The sequence below is a fragment of the Condylostylus longicornis genome, unplaced genomic scaffold (genome assembly GCF_029603195.1).
Source record: "Condylostylus longicornis isolate FDR11 unplaced genomic scaffold, ASM2960319v2 ptg000110l, whole genome shotgun sequence".
NCBI classification, from domain to species: domain Eukaryota; kingdom Metazoa; phylum Arthropoda; class Insecta; order Diptera; family Dolichopodidae; genus Condylostylus; species Condylostylus longicornis.
In genome coordinates this window covers 2,480,291-2,499,503 of record NW_026578078.1, presented here as the reverse complement: position 1 = coordinate 2,499,503, position 19,213 = coordinate 2,480,291, and the positions used below count along the sequence as shown (strand labels likewise).

The window sequence follows — 19,213 nt, the reverse complement described above, 5'->3', positions numbered from 1 at the left end:
TTACATTTCTGTTCATGTCATTTTCTGCTTGAACTTTTTGCATTGCTTTTAGATTAACGTTATTTGGAGCCGTATTGTGCCGTCGTTTCTCCCGTGGTATAGCTCTGCGGTGTTTATGTTGTTGTGTTGTTGATAATGGAGTTGATGAACTGCTTCTTTTGTCTGAAACTCCATTATCTTCTGATGCACTACCAGCCGACATTTCACTAATAATTTGGCGAGCTGCTTCACTTTGAAAAACTTGGTTTATATCGGTAATACTTTTATTCAAACTTTGCATTGATTCTGTTTTGCATTGATTTTGTAAGCTCCTGTATTCTTCTTTATGATTTGATACATTACCATCGGTATTTATATTGTTACTATTACGATGCTGATTCATATTATATCGATTTGAATTTGTTTGAGTTAACAATCTGTCTTTGTAGTTATTAGATTTATTTTGATAATTTGTTGATGTTGCAGTTGATACCGTGTAATTATGATTTCTATCAGATGTGGATATAGGATACGGATTCGTGTTACTGCTAGTGTTATGTTCGTTTTTATTTTGTGCGTAATAATCTGAATATCTAACTGGCCCACCAGGAGTAGTTTGCTTATTTGTCATCAACCTATGTTGCATTTCTTTTCTCTTACTATAATGATGATTTTGTTGTTGATGTTGACCATTCGAATAACTATTTTGTTTATAATGCTCATAATGATCGTTATATGAACGAGGGAGTGATTTCGATCGACCATGACTTTCTTCAGTATGATTTTGTATTATTTGAGGATCTTCTTCCATAACTTGATCTAAATTTTGGTTTGACATTGTGACTGCCGTCGATCCACGTTCACGATGTCTACGCTCTGATTCGCGTTTGACGATACGAACTGTTTTAATTTCTTGTTTTTCTTGGTTGGTTAAATTGGTGAACTGTGTATTTTCTGTGTAATCGTCGGCTTCAGTACGATGCCGATTATCTAAACTGTATATATCATTATCATTATTATGATTTTGAGTTGAATTATTTCCAGATGTATCAATGTATAGTGGAGTTGTTAAATTATCCGATGGCGATGATGAATTATTCGATGTATGATCTATGCTTACCATTGAATCAAGATCAGTTTCAGTCCAGCATGATGTATTACGACGTCCCTTCTGTGATTGATTTAGTGATGCTGTTATTGAAGATGCCTTTTCACCAATTTCTTTGTACAGGCGATTAGAATTTTCTGTCAGTTGACGTACTGCTTCACTTAAGTCCTGGCGCTGACGTTGCATATCTACAACAAGACTCTGTACTCGACGTAATTCAGATTCAAGAAGTGCCGTTGTTGAACTAACATATTGTGTGCTTTCACTACTAGGTATTCCACTTGCCTGCTTTATATTACCTTGTGATCCACGGCTTTCGCGCGATGCCTGCAATTTCTGTCGTAATATTAACAATTCTTGTTCCAACCTTGCATTGCTAGCTACGGTTTGTTCCAATTTCTAATAAACGAAATTATTGTGCCAATAGAAAAAAATAATTAGTAACGTTGCTGTAGTTAGAAAGAACAAATCAGTCGTTTAAACACCAAAAATATAACAAAGTTCAAATTGTGAGTTTAAACTTTATTGCACAGTTAATGATTATTTTCAACTAATTTGTCCGTTTAACACTTTTTGTTTAATGGAAAGATGAGTGCTTTATTTGTTTGAAATTAGCTACCAAAGCGTGTTTTGTTATATGGTGTTTGAGTGTTGGTTAGTTACAAGCGATTTTTAATGTTTTAATTGTAATTAAAGTTGCAATTGTGTTTGCTTAATTCAGTATTGAGTTTATTTGTTTTAAGTTTTTGTGGTTTAAGTTTTTTGTGTCTTTTTAAAAGTGCTTTTTTATTAAAATCAGAAATTTAAACAAATAAAACTGTAAAAAGCAAAACCAAAAGCAGCTTCAAATATGAAACAAAAAATTGTTGAAAACCTTCTGAAACACGTAATATGTACAAAATGAATTCAGAAATGTATTGCAAACCCTAAATACGAAGTGTTTTCAACAAAATTTTTTTTCATATTTTATAATTTTGATTTTTTGCCTAACGCGCAAATTAATAGGAAAGAACCAAAAAACTACTAGGCACCTCATCTACCTTAGAATTTTCAGCTAAAAGCTGATGAACACGTGATAATTCACGTTCTAGTATTAATTGTTGTTTTTTGGCCGCTTCTAATAGCAATGGAGGGCCTGTTGAATCTTGTATACGTGCTCTAAGACCACCCAGAGCGCGTTCCAAATCTTCTTTATCACGTTGTAAGCTTTGTAATGTGCCAGATTCTTCTTGTAATAGTTGATCAAGTTGGTACAGTTGTCTTACTTTCGACTGAATTTACAAAAAGGAAAAACATGTGCACAAAAAAAAAGCAAACAAACAAACCGAATAGATATTTTGTATTTAAATTTATATTGTGGAATGCTCCATTTTGTTAAAAAAAAAATTATTATTGTTATATTTTCTTTATTTTAATTTATTTTTTACTCTCTTTTACCTGTAATTCACTTTGATTTGGCGTTAAACCATCCCAGAATCTTTGTTCTTCCTGTAACATACGACGATCTGTTAAACGGTTGCTAAATTCAAGGCGATCAAGTTGAACTGATTCTGAACGCCGCTGTTGCGTTCTATCAATTATTGATGATGTTGATGATGATAAATGATGTGATGGCGACATTTGATGTTGACTTAAATTATTCCTACTCATACTATTTTCGTTGTTGCGATATAATGAACCTAATTTTACCATGTTATCAACTAAATTGACTAAAGGTTTACTTTTTTCATATTGCTTTTCAAGATCTAATAAATGTTGTTTTAAATAATCTAAACGTTGTATACTTTCAGCTCTTGTTAATCCTTCCGCTGATAATATTCGATTCTAAAAAAATTATGTTGAATCAAATTGATTTATATGAAATTTTTTACCGATAATATTTTTTTAAATACGTACAGGAATAAATAAAATGTAGCACAAAAAAGTTTTAATGTGTTTATTCTTGAAAATAAAAATATGTTTAAAGCATTAAATAATAGCGGAATGTCAATTTTTTATCGGACCTTTTTCAGTTTCAGTTTTATTCTTTTACTATCCAATTAAAATTAATAGTGAAACCTATTGTTAGTCTCATTAATTTGAAGCTCTCTAAAGTGATGGCGTTCCGTAATTTTATATAAAGTTATTGCAATAGACAAGTTTATATAATCAATTTTTTAAGTATGAATTCTTCGAACGTGTATTCATTCGAGAATAAGATTTGGTTTAGAAATTTAGGGACTGGTCATATTACTGTATTGGATGTACTTTTTCCAAGTTTATACTAATCACACAAGCACTACACACGAAATTGTTTAGATAAGTTTTGTATAAAGAGATAGTAATAAATTACTCAAAATTTAAAAAATTGGGAATGAATTATTCTTTCGCTTTTACATTATATTCAAATAAACATCAAGTAAACAAAAAAAATTTATTGAAAAAAAAAATTAAGAAAATTTTCAATTACAGTTTTTAACTGTTTAGCTTAATAACATATAAGATAACATAAACATAAAAAACAAAAATAAAAAAAAATAAAATATAACCTGTGCTTCATGAATATCAGTACAGCATTGTTCAATAGCCCTTGCTATTTGACTACTTTGACGTCGTAATTGTATGAGCAGTAATACTAATTCTTCATGACTTCGGCTTAACAAATCTCCAGCAGAAACGTCTAAATTCTTATATATTTTTCAATTTCCATTACAATTACAATTGTGTTTATAATTAAAGTGCATTATATGTGTAATATTGTTGAAAACATAAAAAAAAATCAAAATTAATTGGAAATAATTATTAAAATTAAAATTTGTGAAAACAAAAATAAGTGATAACACGCTTAAAACAAAAAATAATAACACACACATAACACTTGCAAATCTATATATTCATACTCGTATATAAATATATTGGCATATATTTATGTATGTATAAGTTATATATTATTTAAAAACTTACCCTAATTTGTGAACTTGTCTCACGTTCTAAAATATCAATTTCAGCTCGACTACTTGTTTTACGCAGAGGATAATTATTATAATTATCACGTTGCATTTGTAATTCATATTCATTAGGTTCATATTGATTATAATAATTATTTCTTTCATTATAGTATCTAACTTCGGATGGTGTTGTTGCATAGGGATCATAATAAGGATCATAACCATAACTTGGATCTGATGGATCTGGCTTCACATGTAAATTGCTTCTCGGTATATTACGAACATTATGAATTGATATGGATGCTGCAATATTAAGTTATAAAAATAAATAAAGTTCATTCAAGTAAATTCGACGAAACATTCACTGTCTTTTTTTTTTTTTTAGGAAATAATTAGTAATTTTATTTGAATATCTATCTAATAATATGAGTATATTTTTTTATTATGAATAGCATTTATAACATTAATTGCATTATTAATTGTAATAAACTATTCTTCAAAATAAATTTTCATTTAAAGTTTAAATTTCTTTTTTGAATTAAATTGATTTCCAATTTTTACTCAATTTTAGAAAATTTTAATTTTTTGTTAACTAATGATCACAATTCAACTTTAATCATCTTACAACTTCTAATTATTCTTTTTTATAATTTCTATTTTGTATGATAACATCTATAAAATTGTAATGGTGATAATATTTGATTATTGGTGAGTGATGTAAAGTGAAAATCATAGAACAAATATTCTACTAATTTTTGGTTACGTAAGTTTGTAATTTACGATTAAAGAAACATTTGGATTGCAACGATTTTAGCAATCGAAATTTTTGTGTCAAAATCGAGATTTTCAAATTAGACAAATATGGTCTAATACTAGAAGATAAGATTTTTCATTAAAATTTGATAACAACATTTTTAACAAAAAAAAAGTTATGATTGCAGTTTACTTTCTGATTCAAAAAAAAATTATTTATTTCTGTAGTTTAAAACAAAAATCCTTGAAAATCATTATAACTTACAAATTGCTTTAAAAATTATTCTGACAAAATTAGATATTAAGGGTTTTTGTTTGTTGAGATCATAGTATTATTTAAGAAGGCACTGAAATTTAAATTTTCTTGTTTTATACTCTTTTCTAATGCAAATAATATTGTATTTTTTTACCGTATCGTATTTTTTTCCTATCGAATTCAAAGGTGACACATTTACCTTTAAAACAGAAATTTAAAATCAATTTTTGAAAAGAAATGTTTGTTTTCTAAGTTTATTTGAAGAATAAGAAAAATTAATTTTTTAAATTGAAATTAATTTTGCAATTGTATTGAATACTATTTTCTCACTTTGAATATTTTGACAAAATTCAATTTAAATATTTAAATAAGAAATTTTTGAGTTGTATAGATTGACAACTTTTCCTGAGATCTTGTATCAGATCTACTGCGGATCTACTATTAATAAAGACAAATTTAAACTCAATTCGTAAAACTCAAACGAGATTTATTTCGAATCTCAATTTGTAAAAATAAAAATCTCAAACGAAATTTTTATTTTTATGTTATTTTTTTTACGAATTTAACTAATATGAAAAAAACACAAATAAAAATTGATTAAATGAAAATTTTATAACATTTATTTTAATATGTATATAAAAATGTTTATTTATTTTAAATAAATGTAATAAGTTTAAACAATCCAAATAAAATGAAGAAAAGGTAAAATAAAAATTAATTCGAAGGTAAAAATCTAATTACAAGTTAAAATTATTTATTCCTAAAACTTAAATTACAGAATGTTTTTTGTGGCATGTTGTAGCAAACTAATAAAAATGATCTTACCATAATGATTAAAATATAAACATTAAATAATTTCTTTTTCAAATAAAAATTAATTGTTTTTTAATTATAAAAAAAATAAAAAATTAAATAAGGCATAATGTATGTATATGCTTATTTAGTTCAATTTTATAATTTTTATTACTGGCATGATATTTATTAATTTATAATATTTCCAACGATTTGCATAGCACTAACATTGCACTAATATTGCTTTCTAACTTATTCGATCATTTATTGTATTCACAAATGCTTGCAATTGTTTAGAAATGTCTTGCTTTTCTTCGCTCCTATAAATTCTTATTATTATAATGACGAATTTGATGTTGCAGAAGTTTGTTGCGTTGATTTGCCATATACAATAATGTTATTGTGCTCTTTGTTGGTATTACAATTATTGTTATTATTTCTATTATTGCTTGTTTTTACCACGTTTATGCTAGGATAGTTATTGTTATTATTTAAAATAGCCTCATTTCCGTCTATTACTTCATAGTTTCTATTTATTACTTTATTTTTATTTAATTGAATTAAATTTGTATTCAAGATTCCAGTTCCTATACCACTACCGCCACCACCACTGCCACTTTTTGATGACGCTGATGAACTATTTTTCATTAGCCCACTTGACATGGAATCCCATTGTCTTATTGTTTCACGATCAATTTCAATTGATTTCCGGGAGTAGTTTGAACTAGTGTCTTCTCTTAATATTTCATAAACATCTCCTGTATCAATATCATCGTCATCATCATTATCAATAATATCGTTAATCATATTTTCATTATTTTGATGACGATGATGATGACGTGCTAATAACGTTTGGTTAGCTAATTGAACATAGACATCATTCTCATTATTATCGTCATAAATACTATTTACAAAAACATTGTCACGTTGTGAAATAAGTGAACCATGCGGTGTCGATGATCCAGCTGACGTTGTTGGAACGAATTCATTTAACCTTGAACGAAAATTCTTAGTTCTCAGTAATTGTTGTGATACATTGTCATTGACATATGTAACATCACGTGATATTTTTGGTTTAATTTGTACTTTTGGATATACTTTTGAAAAATTTGCATCGCCTTGATCTGACTGCTTTGTTGCATTGCCCTTTTGTTTCGTTGTCGAAGTGTTTTGTTGATATTGTACGGGAATTTTATTTAAATTAGTTCCCGAATTGCCTGATATTCGATCTAAATCATCTAAAGATCGTGCGTGCCTTTGTGAAACGCGTCTTAAGCTTTCACGCCATAGCGTATCTTCTTCCCACATCTCTTCGCCAATTTGTTCTTGATTTGGCAAAGTTGTTATTATGTTTAATGTTGCATCATTATTGTTATCATTGTTAGAATTATTTGTGTCATTGTTATTGTTATTATTTGTGAGAGGTGACATAACTAAAAATTCTTTAGTTTTTGGTGAACAATCTTGATTTTTTAGAGATGATGAACTTAAGTTTAAATTACTATGATTTAATAAAATCTGATTATTTTTGTTAAGCTTGACTATAGGAAATACACTTTGATTTGAACTGGATTGTGCTTGAAATTTTGGTTGATGTTGTTTTTGTAAATTTGATTCTATTGCTATTACCGTGTCAGTATTACTAATATCATGCTCATTAAACTTATTATTAATGTTATTATTATTACTATTGGTATTAATATTATGATGATAATGTTGATATTTTAAATGCTGTTGTTGATGCTGTAATAACTGTTGTGACATTGGAATTGGTGTAGTTGATGTTGTTGATAGAACTGTTGGAGATGCCAAAGAATTAGTAGACGAATTGGATGTATTTGATTGTGATAACATTAAAATTGAGTTTTGTGATATGTCTCGATGAAGACAATGATAATGAAGTTTAGGATGATGTAAATTTGACTGTGTTGCCGACGATGATGATGATAGTGATGTTTTACACAAACTTGATGTGGTTAATGAGTCATCAAATGAATTGTTATTACTGTTATTATTTTTTTCATTATAATTACTGTTATTGCTATTATTTGATGATGATTTGGATTGTTTTGCTGCCACCACATTTTGTATTTCAATAGACTTATTATTATAATGTGATAATAATGTATTATTGTTGCTGCTACCATTATTGCTATTTAGGTTGTCAATGTTATTGTTATAATTACAATTTTGTTGTAAATTATTAGAAATATTGACATTGTTATTGTTATAATTATAATTACAATTGTTATTATCTAAACCACCAACAATGCTACCAATTAAAGGAGATTTTAAATTTTTATTGCACAATTCCTTAATAATATTTTTATCAAGACTAGGTTTTGGCATATTATAAATAAAATCTTCGTTTTGATTTAAAAGATTTGTGGCATGTTCAGCAATATCGCAAACATTTGCTTGTTCTGGATTTGTGGTTTTTCCAGATTGATTTAAATTTGTTAAAGAATTCCTAGATGCTAGTCTTATAGGGTTATGAATGTGTGAAATACCAATAACTCCACCACGATTTGGATTTATATCGCGTTGATTGTTAAGCTGGTACTGATTTGATATATCCCGCGTACTGAATTGTTTAGTGTTGGGTGTACTACTACAATCAGTTTTATTTATTGACACATCAGGTGATAAGTCAGAATAGTAATAGGGAATTTGGTTTGATTGATCAGAAATATTACTATTGTTACGGCTATGTAATGGAGTATTTTGAGTGAGATCAAAAGCTGTACAAAAACTGGTTTGATCCATATCTACAGAAGAAACTGTTGTACTTTTAGCTATCTCAATGTTATATGACCCATCAAACTTACTTAAATCTTCATTATCTAATTGCGCGTTATGTAACGAAAGATTTTTCTCTTTTAGTAAAGATGGAGTTGTTGTATTCCGGTTCTTAGCTTTTAATGTTCCACTTTCATTTTTATTCAAATCAATTCGATCATCATCATTTCCGATCTTTTGTAATGAATCCGTGGATGATATAAATTTAATATTGCCATAAAAATGCTCATCACCTTTGTTTCTAAATATTTCCGGAGGTTTTATTAATGCATTAGTTAGCAAAGGATCATTTGAAGTATTTTGGTACAAGTAAAGGTCGCTTGTCTGCAGTCTACTTAAATATGTATCCAAATCAGCACTTGCAGCTAAAGAGTCGTATTCAAATTGTTCGCTCATGGCCGATTCAATCTCGCTTATAGAATCTTCAGATAAGGGACGTCGACTTCTCTGTCTTTCCAATTCTGAATCGGATCCTAGCCGTTGTCTTAATTCAACTGAATCAGTTTCACTACTGTCACCCCCACCAACGCTTAAGCTTGTTTTGTGTGTAAACCTTCGATTTAATATGTTGACATTACCTGTTGGATATTGTGGTTTTCCAGGTATAAAAGAGGGTGAATTATTTTTTAATTTATTGAACAATTCAAAATCAGAAGACGTATTTGAGCTATTATCTGTATGAAAACTGTAATTAGAATCAGATAAATTTCTTTCTCTGTTCTTGCTAATATTTGTTTTTAAGTGTCTTAATTTGCTGAACTGGTCAGGTAAGGAAAGCCTACTACTTTTAAGAACTTCATTTTTTGTCAAGTTAAGTGATGAATTACTGGAATGGATTTTTTGAATTTGGTCTAAGGACAAATTAAGCTTGTCTTTTCGTTTAACAGTATCGTAATTTTCTGACGAAAAAATTTCTTCAGTGTTCATATCCGCATCCATCGGTGGAGTTGTTGATGGAATAGGAGGAGGTGATATAATTTCACTATCTGAACTTTCTGCACAATCTGCAAGGGGAGTGTTAGCACTAAGATAATATGAGGCTGGTCTGAATGTGTCTGAAAGACTAAATCTTGATCTCGATCGCATTTTGTTTGAACCATCAGATTGTTCTTTTGAAGTTGATTCATCATCAGCATCAGAACTATCACTTGCAATAGCAGTGTTTTGTGAAGGTTTAAGAATATCTGGTAAATCTTTACGTTTCAAAGTAGATGCAGTTAGTGATGATGAACCAGAGAATTTTTTGTTTTTTTTCTTAATATCAATTTTTTTCAACGTACTTTTCTTTATAGTAGACTTACCATTTTGTAACGCATCTTCTAAGGGTTTGGATTCTTTTAGTTTTGAGGAACCGTCATAACTTTCAGATTTTGAATGTTTTGATTGAGCTAGTTCCATGTAAACTGGCTCAGAATGATGGTGTTGATGAAGAAATATTTTTCCTTGGTGCTGCATTGTTGATGAAATACAAACCGTTTCATAATTTGATTTTGATTGATTGTCTTTTTCTCCTTTTGTCATTTCAACGTATGGATTTTCTTCTAAATCGCTATTAATATTATGCAAAAGTGGAAGGCTATTTGTTGGACTTAAAATTGCTTTTTTCGGTGTCATAGGTAAGTAATGATCCTCATTAGACTGCGGTTGTGTTGGTGTTTTTGGTCCATTTTCATATAACATTTCCGCATCTTCAGGTTTATCTGACATTTCGATTTTATCGTTCTTTACCGTTTCATTGCTTGTTGAAAGTGATTTGTTTGTAATATCATTATAATGATTATTTTGTTTTTCATCAGTTTTTGAAATCATATTTTCATCTCCTTCAGGGTGTGTAACATTAACTTGTAATTCATCGCTCTCAGCAGCCAATGCTTCATTTAAATCGTCATCTGTAAATTCAAAAGTATTCTGTAATTCGTCTTCATTTTCTTCTTCGTTATTATCAATATCAACAAGATCATCAGGGTCTTCTTCACCTCCGAATTCAGATATTTGCGATTCAAATAATTTTGAACTTTCATCTATATCTTCTGTATGATTTTGTAAATTTTCTTTTTTAAGTGAAACTTGAGTTTCATAAATTTTTTCAATATCTTCGTAATTATCAGCTACTACATTTGTCTCGAGAGATGATTTTGAAATTTGTTGGCTGTCATACATTTTGATTTCATGTATTTTTGTTTCATTTGTCAAAGATGTTTGATTATTGTCTAAATTGCTTAGAATTATTTCAGAGGTTTTCGATTTTAAACGATTTTTTTTCATGCTACTAACACGTCGACTTTGCCTACCTTGAATAGGAGGACGACAATCTAAATTTTGAGTTTCTTTATTTTTGCGATACACAATCTTTATGTCATCATAAGTTTTGCCTTCTTTTTTTGGATTATTATTTAAAGCAGTCTTCGCTTTGTAAACTGGAATATAATTTACGTTCTCTAACACTGAAGAATTTAAATTTGGATATTCCGATAGTTTTTTCGTAACGTTAAAATTTTCATTATATTTTTTTATTGAAGTTTCCACATGTGGTTTTATAATAGAGTCGGGCGATGAAATGCTATTATTTCTATTGTATTTATCTGAGATTTTAATACCAATTTTTGGATTAGCTAAATTTACATTTTTTACATTTATTGCTTTCAATCGTGTATTTTTAGTGCATGTGTCTATTTCACTCATACTGGGGGATTTTTGGTTTAAAGAAGACATTAAAGTGGCAGTGGTTATGGTTTTGTGTGGAGGAGGGGTAGTGGTAAAAGTGGTAGAAGTTGTAACAGTAGTGGTAGTAGTAGTATTAACAGTAGTAGTAGTAGTTGAAAGATTTGTTGACCTTCCTGCCGGCGTATATTCTGGTACATCTGACGAAATGAATTATATTTTGGGAATATTAGATTTATGGTCATAGTTATGCATCTTTTTTATTATTTAAATATAATTTTGCATTTATTTTTTTGAATTTTACAATAAATTTTATTTTAAATAAATTCAAAATAAAATTTGAAAAGTGAATTAGTTTAGTATAGGTAGAAAATACAATAAAGTAAGGAAAAATTAATTCCGTTTTTAAGGTAAATTCTAAAGGAAACTAAGATGACAGGGCGGAAAGGAAGCCAAACCACCAGAATTTGATAAGGATATTTTATTCGAGATGTAAACATTTTTTTCTAATACTTTGTAAATAATATGCGTTTACCTAGATTTATGCGTTTACCATTACCATTTATTATCAGTGATTTATGTATTGTTATGTGATTTTACATTCAAAATTTTGAATCATTGTTAGTGTTTACCAAGTAATTTAAATGTCTATTATCAAATTTAATATTTTTTGTTGCACATTCTTTTTTCAATTAATTATGTATAATTGAAATTTTGAAAATTCACGAAAATTGCTTTTTTTTTTTTAAATAAATATATTAAATTTGATAAAAAACTAATTACAATACTTTTAAAAGTTAGTCTTATATGAAATAGTGAAATTAATTAGAATTAAAAATAATATTAAGTTAAATATTATACAATATTTTTATATTTATTTTTTTGGAACGTTTTTAAAATATTTTGCGCGCACAGCCGGCAGGAAGGTAAAAAAATATTTTCTATTTTGAAAAATAATTAAAATTATTGTTAAAAGGGTGTAAAATAAATTTAATAAAAATGAAAAATACAAAATAAATAAAACAATATTTTAAACTAAAATTAAAATAAATTAAAACAAAAGTATTTTATACTTATAGCAAAACTACAAAAAGCTTGATAAGAAACCATTACATTTAATAAATTAGATATATATACAAAATACAGAAAAATTTTAGTTATATACTTAAAAAAATTTTATAAAATATTTAATTCATTAAAATCACATTAAAAATGATCAGTTTAACAATAAGCAAAAATTATGAATAAAATTTCTTCAATTGTAAAAATTTTGCGGCAAAAAATTCCTGTTAAATACATACAATAATTTTTAATACAATTTAATAACAAAATTTGCATATTTTTTAGAGTATTAACTATATTCTGGCTTAAAAATAAAAATTCGTTTGCGATTCATCAATGCTGTTAATAGCAACAAAAATTAATTGGATAAATTTATTATCATATGATGAAAATCGATTATTACTTTAGGTTTTTAGTGATTGGTCTTTAATTTGAAGAAGAAAATTAATGTATGGCATACGATATTTCCGATGGGTTTTGTAATTTTAGTATTACGAAATTTGTTTGTTGGAATTCTATAGGAAATTTATTGTAAAACAGTTTGTTTTTAAATATATATATACATTTTTCATATAAGCTATCGCTTGCCGCGTTGACTTTTTTCTTTAATTTTAACAAATAGTTTTTAACATACCATAGATAACCATATTAAGTTCAAATCAATATTTGAACAAAAATACAATATTTACAGTTCGAAACATTATATTATTATTTAAAAAAAAAAAATTGCAATTTATGGAACTCAAATTATTTAATTTACCAGTTTTATCGACGTCATCCTCAAATATAAAATCATACGCTATGGTAATATGCAATTTAAATAGAAATTGCGTTTAAAAAAACGACAAAAATTGTAAAGCCTTAAAACCGGGTTAAAGTTTTGTTGCAAAAAAAATTAATTAAAACGTTTAAGAAAGATCTTAACAAAAAAAGTATTTTAAGACAATTAATCTTTTACTTTGAGATTGAGTTAATTTTACTAATTACTTAGATACTACAGTTTCGATAAATAAAAAATACTACGTAAAATAATAACGAAATTTTGCAATTCCTCAAGTTTAAAAGAAATTAGATTTAATTTATTATTAATAATTTTATTTAGATGTTGTCTAAAAATACGTTACTATTACCTATTTTAAAAATTCTCTGAAATACAGTTCTACTTTTTAAGATGCTACAAAAAGAATTTCGCTACTGATTTTTTTTTCTAGAAATAACTTCATGCTTTTATTAAACGCTATTATATGTATGTACATATATGAATATAGCGTGCACCAGCAAAGATTAAACTGTTAAGTAACTACGATCTATTCTAATAGTGAAAGAGAGATAATAGAATACGAAAACGAAAAAAAAAATAAGAAAATAAGAAATGCATCATATTTCAAAAAGCTTTTGAGCATTAAAAAGATTGCACATTAAGCAGCAATTTAAGAAGCAATTATTTAATATTAAATGAATTACACTTACCTTCATCGTCTGAAGAGTAACTGTTATAGCCGGCATTGGCATGTGTCTCAGATCGACTTCTCTGAATACCACTGGAACTGTGTGGCGCCAGTATATTGGGATTACTCCCTAATTTTAAAATAGATGGGGAACCTGATTGTTGTACACCTTTTCTTGTTAATGGTGATTGTAGCATTCGTTGCTTCCATTCTAAAAGCCTTTTCATACTTTCCTCACGCTTACGTTCACCATCTTTATGTTGTGCATTCAATACCTCTGGATCTTCAGTTTTTTTGGGTAATCGTGCACTAGCAGATCTTAAAAATTGTTCATTTTGTTGCATTTGTCTTAATTGATATTCTTTAGCTAACATTGATGTTGGAGTAGCAGCACCGCCATGTGAGCGATGATTTGCTCTAGGTACACTAAGAGCTCCATGGTTTAAAAAGGCTTCATTAAGGAGTTCATTTCTTTTTACGGTTCGCTCGTAAGGATTTTCATAACCTATAGTATTCATTCCAGTTGCATATGGACTTAAATCTGCTGCAAGGGCACGATTATTGTTGTAACCAACATTTCCACTTCCTATGCTCGATGAATTATGACTTGGGGATTTTTGCAAATACAAAGCACTCTGACGCATTTTTTCAGCGTAACTTTCTTCAGAATAATAATAACTGTCTGGTGTTCTGTTAATATCTAAGCTAGATTTTGGTCTTTGAGCTCTTATTGCGTCAGGTCGAACGGCAGATGCAGCAGCCTCAACTCTTGCTTCATATTCTAAGAAATCAGCTGAGTGTGGTCTATTTAAGCCAGTGGTACTTCTTGATCTTAAATTCACATGTGAATGAGGCTAAAAATATATGAAAATATTTTGTATAAAATCGAAACTAACTTTATCTTATATATACTCACGTCTAAATGATTTGGTGTATATCTAGATGGCATTGATGGAATATGTTTTTGACTATTATAGCTAGGTGGACTCAATGGTCTACGGTATTGTCCTAAGTCACCTTGATTTAGTTGTTGTGTTGCTAAATGTTTATCTTGTTGCATTAAGTTGTAGATGTCTTCATAATCAGAAAAGAAACGTCCTGCACTTTTAGAGCGACCATATGCATCCGGCGTTCTTCGTTCTACATTCGGATAAGGTATGCTGTTTATTTGCCCTTGTAACCTTTGTTGAAGTACCCTCTGCATATAAATGTTGTGTTCACTACCAGTTCCATAGATTTCATCACCAGAAGGACGTTGAGAATGTGACCGTCGCATTTGCTCATTGCCCACTTCCATGCTGCCTAGGTTGTATATCCCAGGAACTGGCTGCTGTTGTTGATGTTTTTGTTGTTGCATGTTATTGTTAGATGACATTTTAGTAGATGCTACGCTTCTGCTTTCCTCATAATGTTTAGTATTTCTTTTCTCTGGACGTTGCTGTTGACTAACATAATGATTTGCAGACTGTGAATTCCCTTCGGTTGAATTAGGTATTCCCAAAGCAGATTTAACATTGCCCGTCCTTGTATCGTATATGGCATGATGTTGGGATTTTTGTTGCATTTGCTTTATTGATGGTGACATCATTCCAGCACTCTTTCTTCTCATTTGACTAGGATTGCTCTCATTCCTAAAAAAAATAACGTATTAAAAAATTACATCGAAATTATACGCTCAAACGCTTATACTTATTATTCTCTCGATATTGTTTTTTAGTTTTTTAATTAAAAAAAAATGCTTAAAATTATGTGCTATTGCATGATGAATTACCTGTCTATTGAATTTTCAGGACTGGGCGACGAATATCCCCCATCATTAATTCTGCGTGGCTTAGGAGGCGCATTTGCATAAAGCGGTTGTATTCCACCTCCATTATCTGATGCAGGAGTTATCGGGCCGTGTTGCATACTTAATTTACTTTGTTGTGACGATTGGAATGTGTGGATTCCAGAATCAGAATTTTCTCCACTGTGATTATTTAAGGATGAATTGCTAGGTTGCGAATTTTGATCTGACGACTCTCCACTACCTTGCATCAAAGTTGCTGCCATTAATGCTCGTACCCATTGGTACATTTGCTCGGAGTTTTCTGCTGCTAACCAATACGTTCTCATATTTGTATGCTCACATTTAAATGCATATTTCCTGTATATTTTATCTTCAGGTAAGCAGGCAGAGACTTTGTATGACGGTAGGAGAATTGAGCCTAGCAACTTTTCTTCTTCAGGTCCTTTGTAATAGTATAAACAATATTCAGCCAAAACAAACCACCTTTTACGCCATACTTTTAGCCCATCAGAACCTTGTTTGTATAACCAGCCAGATAAAGTGACAGGTGACGAGGCTGGTCTTTTTGTAATTGGTGATTTTATTGCCTGAGATGCACCAGAACTTTTCTTTCGATCTAAACCTGGATGAGTTGGTGATTTTGTTGACGCGGGAGAGTTTGATGATTCTTCTGTAGAAGATTGAGGAGTTTTTTGCTGATTTAATTTGCTTGTAGTCGCCGTTGATGCTGTTCCGGTCGCACTTGGCGTTTGTGGGGATTGAAAATTATTTAGTTGAGATTGTGGTAAAATTTTTGTACCACCAATAGCACCGGATATTTGTGTTTGACAAGCTTGATTAACAACATGACCAGGATGATTTTGTTGAATGTACACAGGACTAGGATCAGTTGCCGATTGCATATTTTGTTGATAGTTTTGATTTGCTTCATTTATTTTTTCTTGCGTAGCTACTATATGATTATAATGTTTTTGCAACATTGCATTTTGTTGTTGCAATAATGTTTGATTGTTTTGCGCATCAAGTTGCTGTTGATGGCGATGTTGTTGCTCGAGAGTATTTATTTTTACTGGGCCTTGAGCTGGCTGAAATTGACTACTTAAATTTAAAGTTGAAGGAGGTGCATTACGATGAGGTGCCGCTTGTTGTGACTGTTGCTGAATTTGCTGCGATTGCATTGAAGCGGACGCCACCATTCCCGCTATATTTTGTTGACTTTGTAAATGCAAATGAGGAATCGGAGGATTTAGGGCTTGCCTCATTGCGAATGTTCTTTGTTGGATCATTAAAGCTTCATTTTGAGTTTGTATTTGTGCTTGTAATTTAGCTTGTTGCAATTGTTGATATGACTGTTGCAGTGCCGTAACAGGATTACCTCCAACCGTATTATTAACATTTTGCGCTGATATGACTCCTCCCGTAATAGGATCTATTGTTCTACCACTTGCATTTATTTGATATGCACGTGCTTCTCTAGATGACTGATATAATTGTTCACCATAGGGATTTTGATGATTTTGTTGTATATAACCACTAGATTTTGCTAACGTGTTATGATGGCCAACTGGTTGAGGAGGTGTATCTATTGGTGTTAATTGGCTACCACTTGATGGAGTAGATTGATTAGTAGAATATTGAGATTGTTGTTGATGATGGTGATGTGTAGGGATTAATTGACCACTACTACTCGAGCCGCCACTTAAATTCATTTGGGCAAAATTTGAAGACATTGTTTGATATTGTTGAAAAACTGGTGATTGTGATGAATGATGATAATCGCCCATAGTATTCGTTTGATATATGCTTTGATAACCACCAGTTAGAGGAATTTTCTTTTGATGCGGGGCTAAATGTGAATTTGCTTGCTGTAATTGTTGAAGCTTTTTGCTCTCCATAGTTGTCGTGAAGAGTGGCGGGGAATCTAGCCTATAAAAAAGTTTTATGTAAGTATAGGTGGAAAGTAAATTTTTTTCATAATAATATATAAATATAATTTGCAATCGAAAAATAAATAAGTAAATAATACACACAGAAATATTTTGTTGCATCCAAGGAAATAGCTACAGCAAAATATCTTGTTTATGGTGCGCTTAGACCATATGGAATATTAATCTTTACATTCAACACACGTATTTATTGTTATTTGACCTGTTTAGAATATTGTTAAAGCATAAAAACCTTCCCAAATCAAGGTTCAGTGATGAGGTTCATTTTTTTCATAAAGGGTACATTATACATTTCATATAGGTGGTACATAATGGGTACATTATGAAAAAAATCAACCTTATCGATACAATAGATCCTATAGATCCTTCTTAAATTTTGAATTCTAAAAATCTAGAAAATATTTTAAATCTAGAAAAATGAGACCGATGAAATGGTCATATACTAAATAGTCATAAAAGAAGATCGTAACTTGCCGTTTGACAAACACAATTGTCGACCTATAAAAATAAAAATCTGATTACATGTCCATTTTGTGATGAGACTGTGTAAAGACACTGATTTATTTTAATAAACCAGTAACATTTGACGTTTTTTATAAAAGTAAACAGAAACAAAATGTATGTAAACACAATGCAAAATTCGACGTCGAAAATTCACTGTTTCACCGAAGCTAACGTGTGGTTTTTTTAATTTGAATACTACTATTTAAAGTCATATTAACAGTTTCAGAAATAGATTTAATTTTATATTTTGTTGTATGGACTAGTAACTCGATCGAGATCAAAAGTTAGTTTTTTATAAAGGCTTAATGGTTTGAAAATAAAAATTTTTATCTCAAATCAAATAAATTTCAATTTTATTTGATTTTGATAATGTCACATAGAATCCATCTTTATTTTTATTAAGCATGCTAATGAAAATAATATATTTTGAAGTTTTTGCAAAATTAAGCATTCTTCAAAAACCGCTAAGTGTTCTAACTCAAATAATCTAGCTTAACACATTAAACATCAAGAAATTCTAAGGCGAGACAAACTTACCAGTCCCATAATGTTGCGATACAGGTGAACATTTTTTAAAATTATTAATTTGGTTTTATTAATAAAAAATTATTATCACCTTTTGTAATTTTCTATATAATATTAAACTATTTATTAAATTTATTTTTTTTATTATAATAATATATTAAATCGTGTTTTTTAGTCATTTTTTTACATTTAAATGCATTTACAAAGTTTTTTATAAAAGTCATTTTTTTTGTTTGTTTTTGCTTTGCTTTTGTTTTGTTATTTTTATTGCTATAAAATTAAATTTAATTCATTTTAATCCCTTATTGTGGAAACTTATTTCTATTTTCATTAAATAAATTTTATTTTTAAATTATTTAAATAAAAATAATTACTTTTTATTGTTTTGTAATTGTTTGAGTAATAAATTGTACTATAAAAATATTTTTTTATTAAAAAATTTTTATATTTTAAAAACACCTATGCTAAACTAAATAAATTACAACTCTTAAGAAGAGTTGGGGTGCGAAAATTGTAGGACGAAAATCAAAGTGTGCATAAATGTTATGTGTTTTTTTCCGTTATGGATTGTTGATAAAATATTTTGGGTAATATGGCGAAATATTTTGATAAATATGAAATTTTTTTTACATGTACAACATTTTGTATTTACACGTACATATGT

At 29.1% G+C, this 19,213-nt stretch overlaps 1 protein-coding gene across 1 annotated transcript in view; it reads right to left on the bottom strand.

The window, feature by feature from the left end:
• The window catches only part of LOC129614486 (protein PF3D7_1417600), a 30,121-nt gene extending 11,342 nt beyond the window's left edge, over nucleotides 1-18,779 (bottom strand). Inside the window, exons 1-11 of the mRNA XM_055529090.1 lie at nucleotides 18,562-18,779; nucleotides 15,557-17,500; nucleotides 14,702-15,416; nucleotides 13,808-14,639; nucleotides 6,162-11,475; nucleotides 4,795-4,886; nucleotides 4,031-4,317; nucleotides 3,616-3,753; nucleotides 2,525-2,911; nucleotides 2,128-2,358; nucleotides 5-1,486 (exon numbers count right to left, since the gene is read on the bottom strand). Of these exons, the coding sequence (XP_055385065.1) occupies nucleotides 5-1,486; nucleotides 2,128-2,358; nucleotides 2,525-2,911; nucleotides 3,616-3,753; nucleotides 4,031-4,317; nucleotides 4,795-4,886; nucleotides 6,162-11,475; nucleotides 13,808-14,639; nucleotides 14,702-15,416; nucleotides 15,557-17,500; nucleotides 18,562-18,593 (11,454 nt within the window). The 5' untranslated portion in view covers nucleotides 18,594-18,779. The remainder of the gene's footprint in view (nucleotides 1-4; nucleotides 1,487-2,127; nucleotides 2,359-2,524; nucleotides 2,912-3,615; nucleotides 3,754-4,030; nucleotides 4,318-4,794; nucleotides 4,887-6,161; nucleotides 11,476-13,807; nucleotides 14,640-14,701; nucleotides 15,417-15,556; nucleotides 17,501-18,561) is intronic.
• Nucleotides 18,780-19,213: the final 434 nt, after the last annotated feature.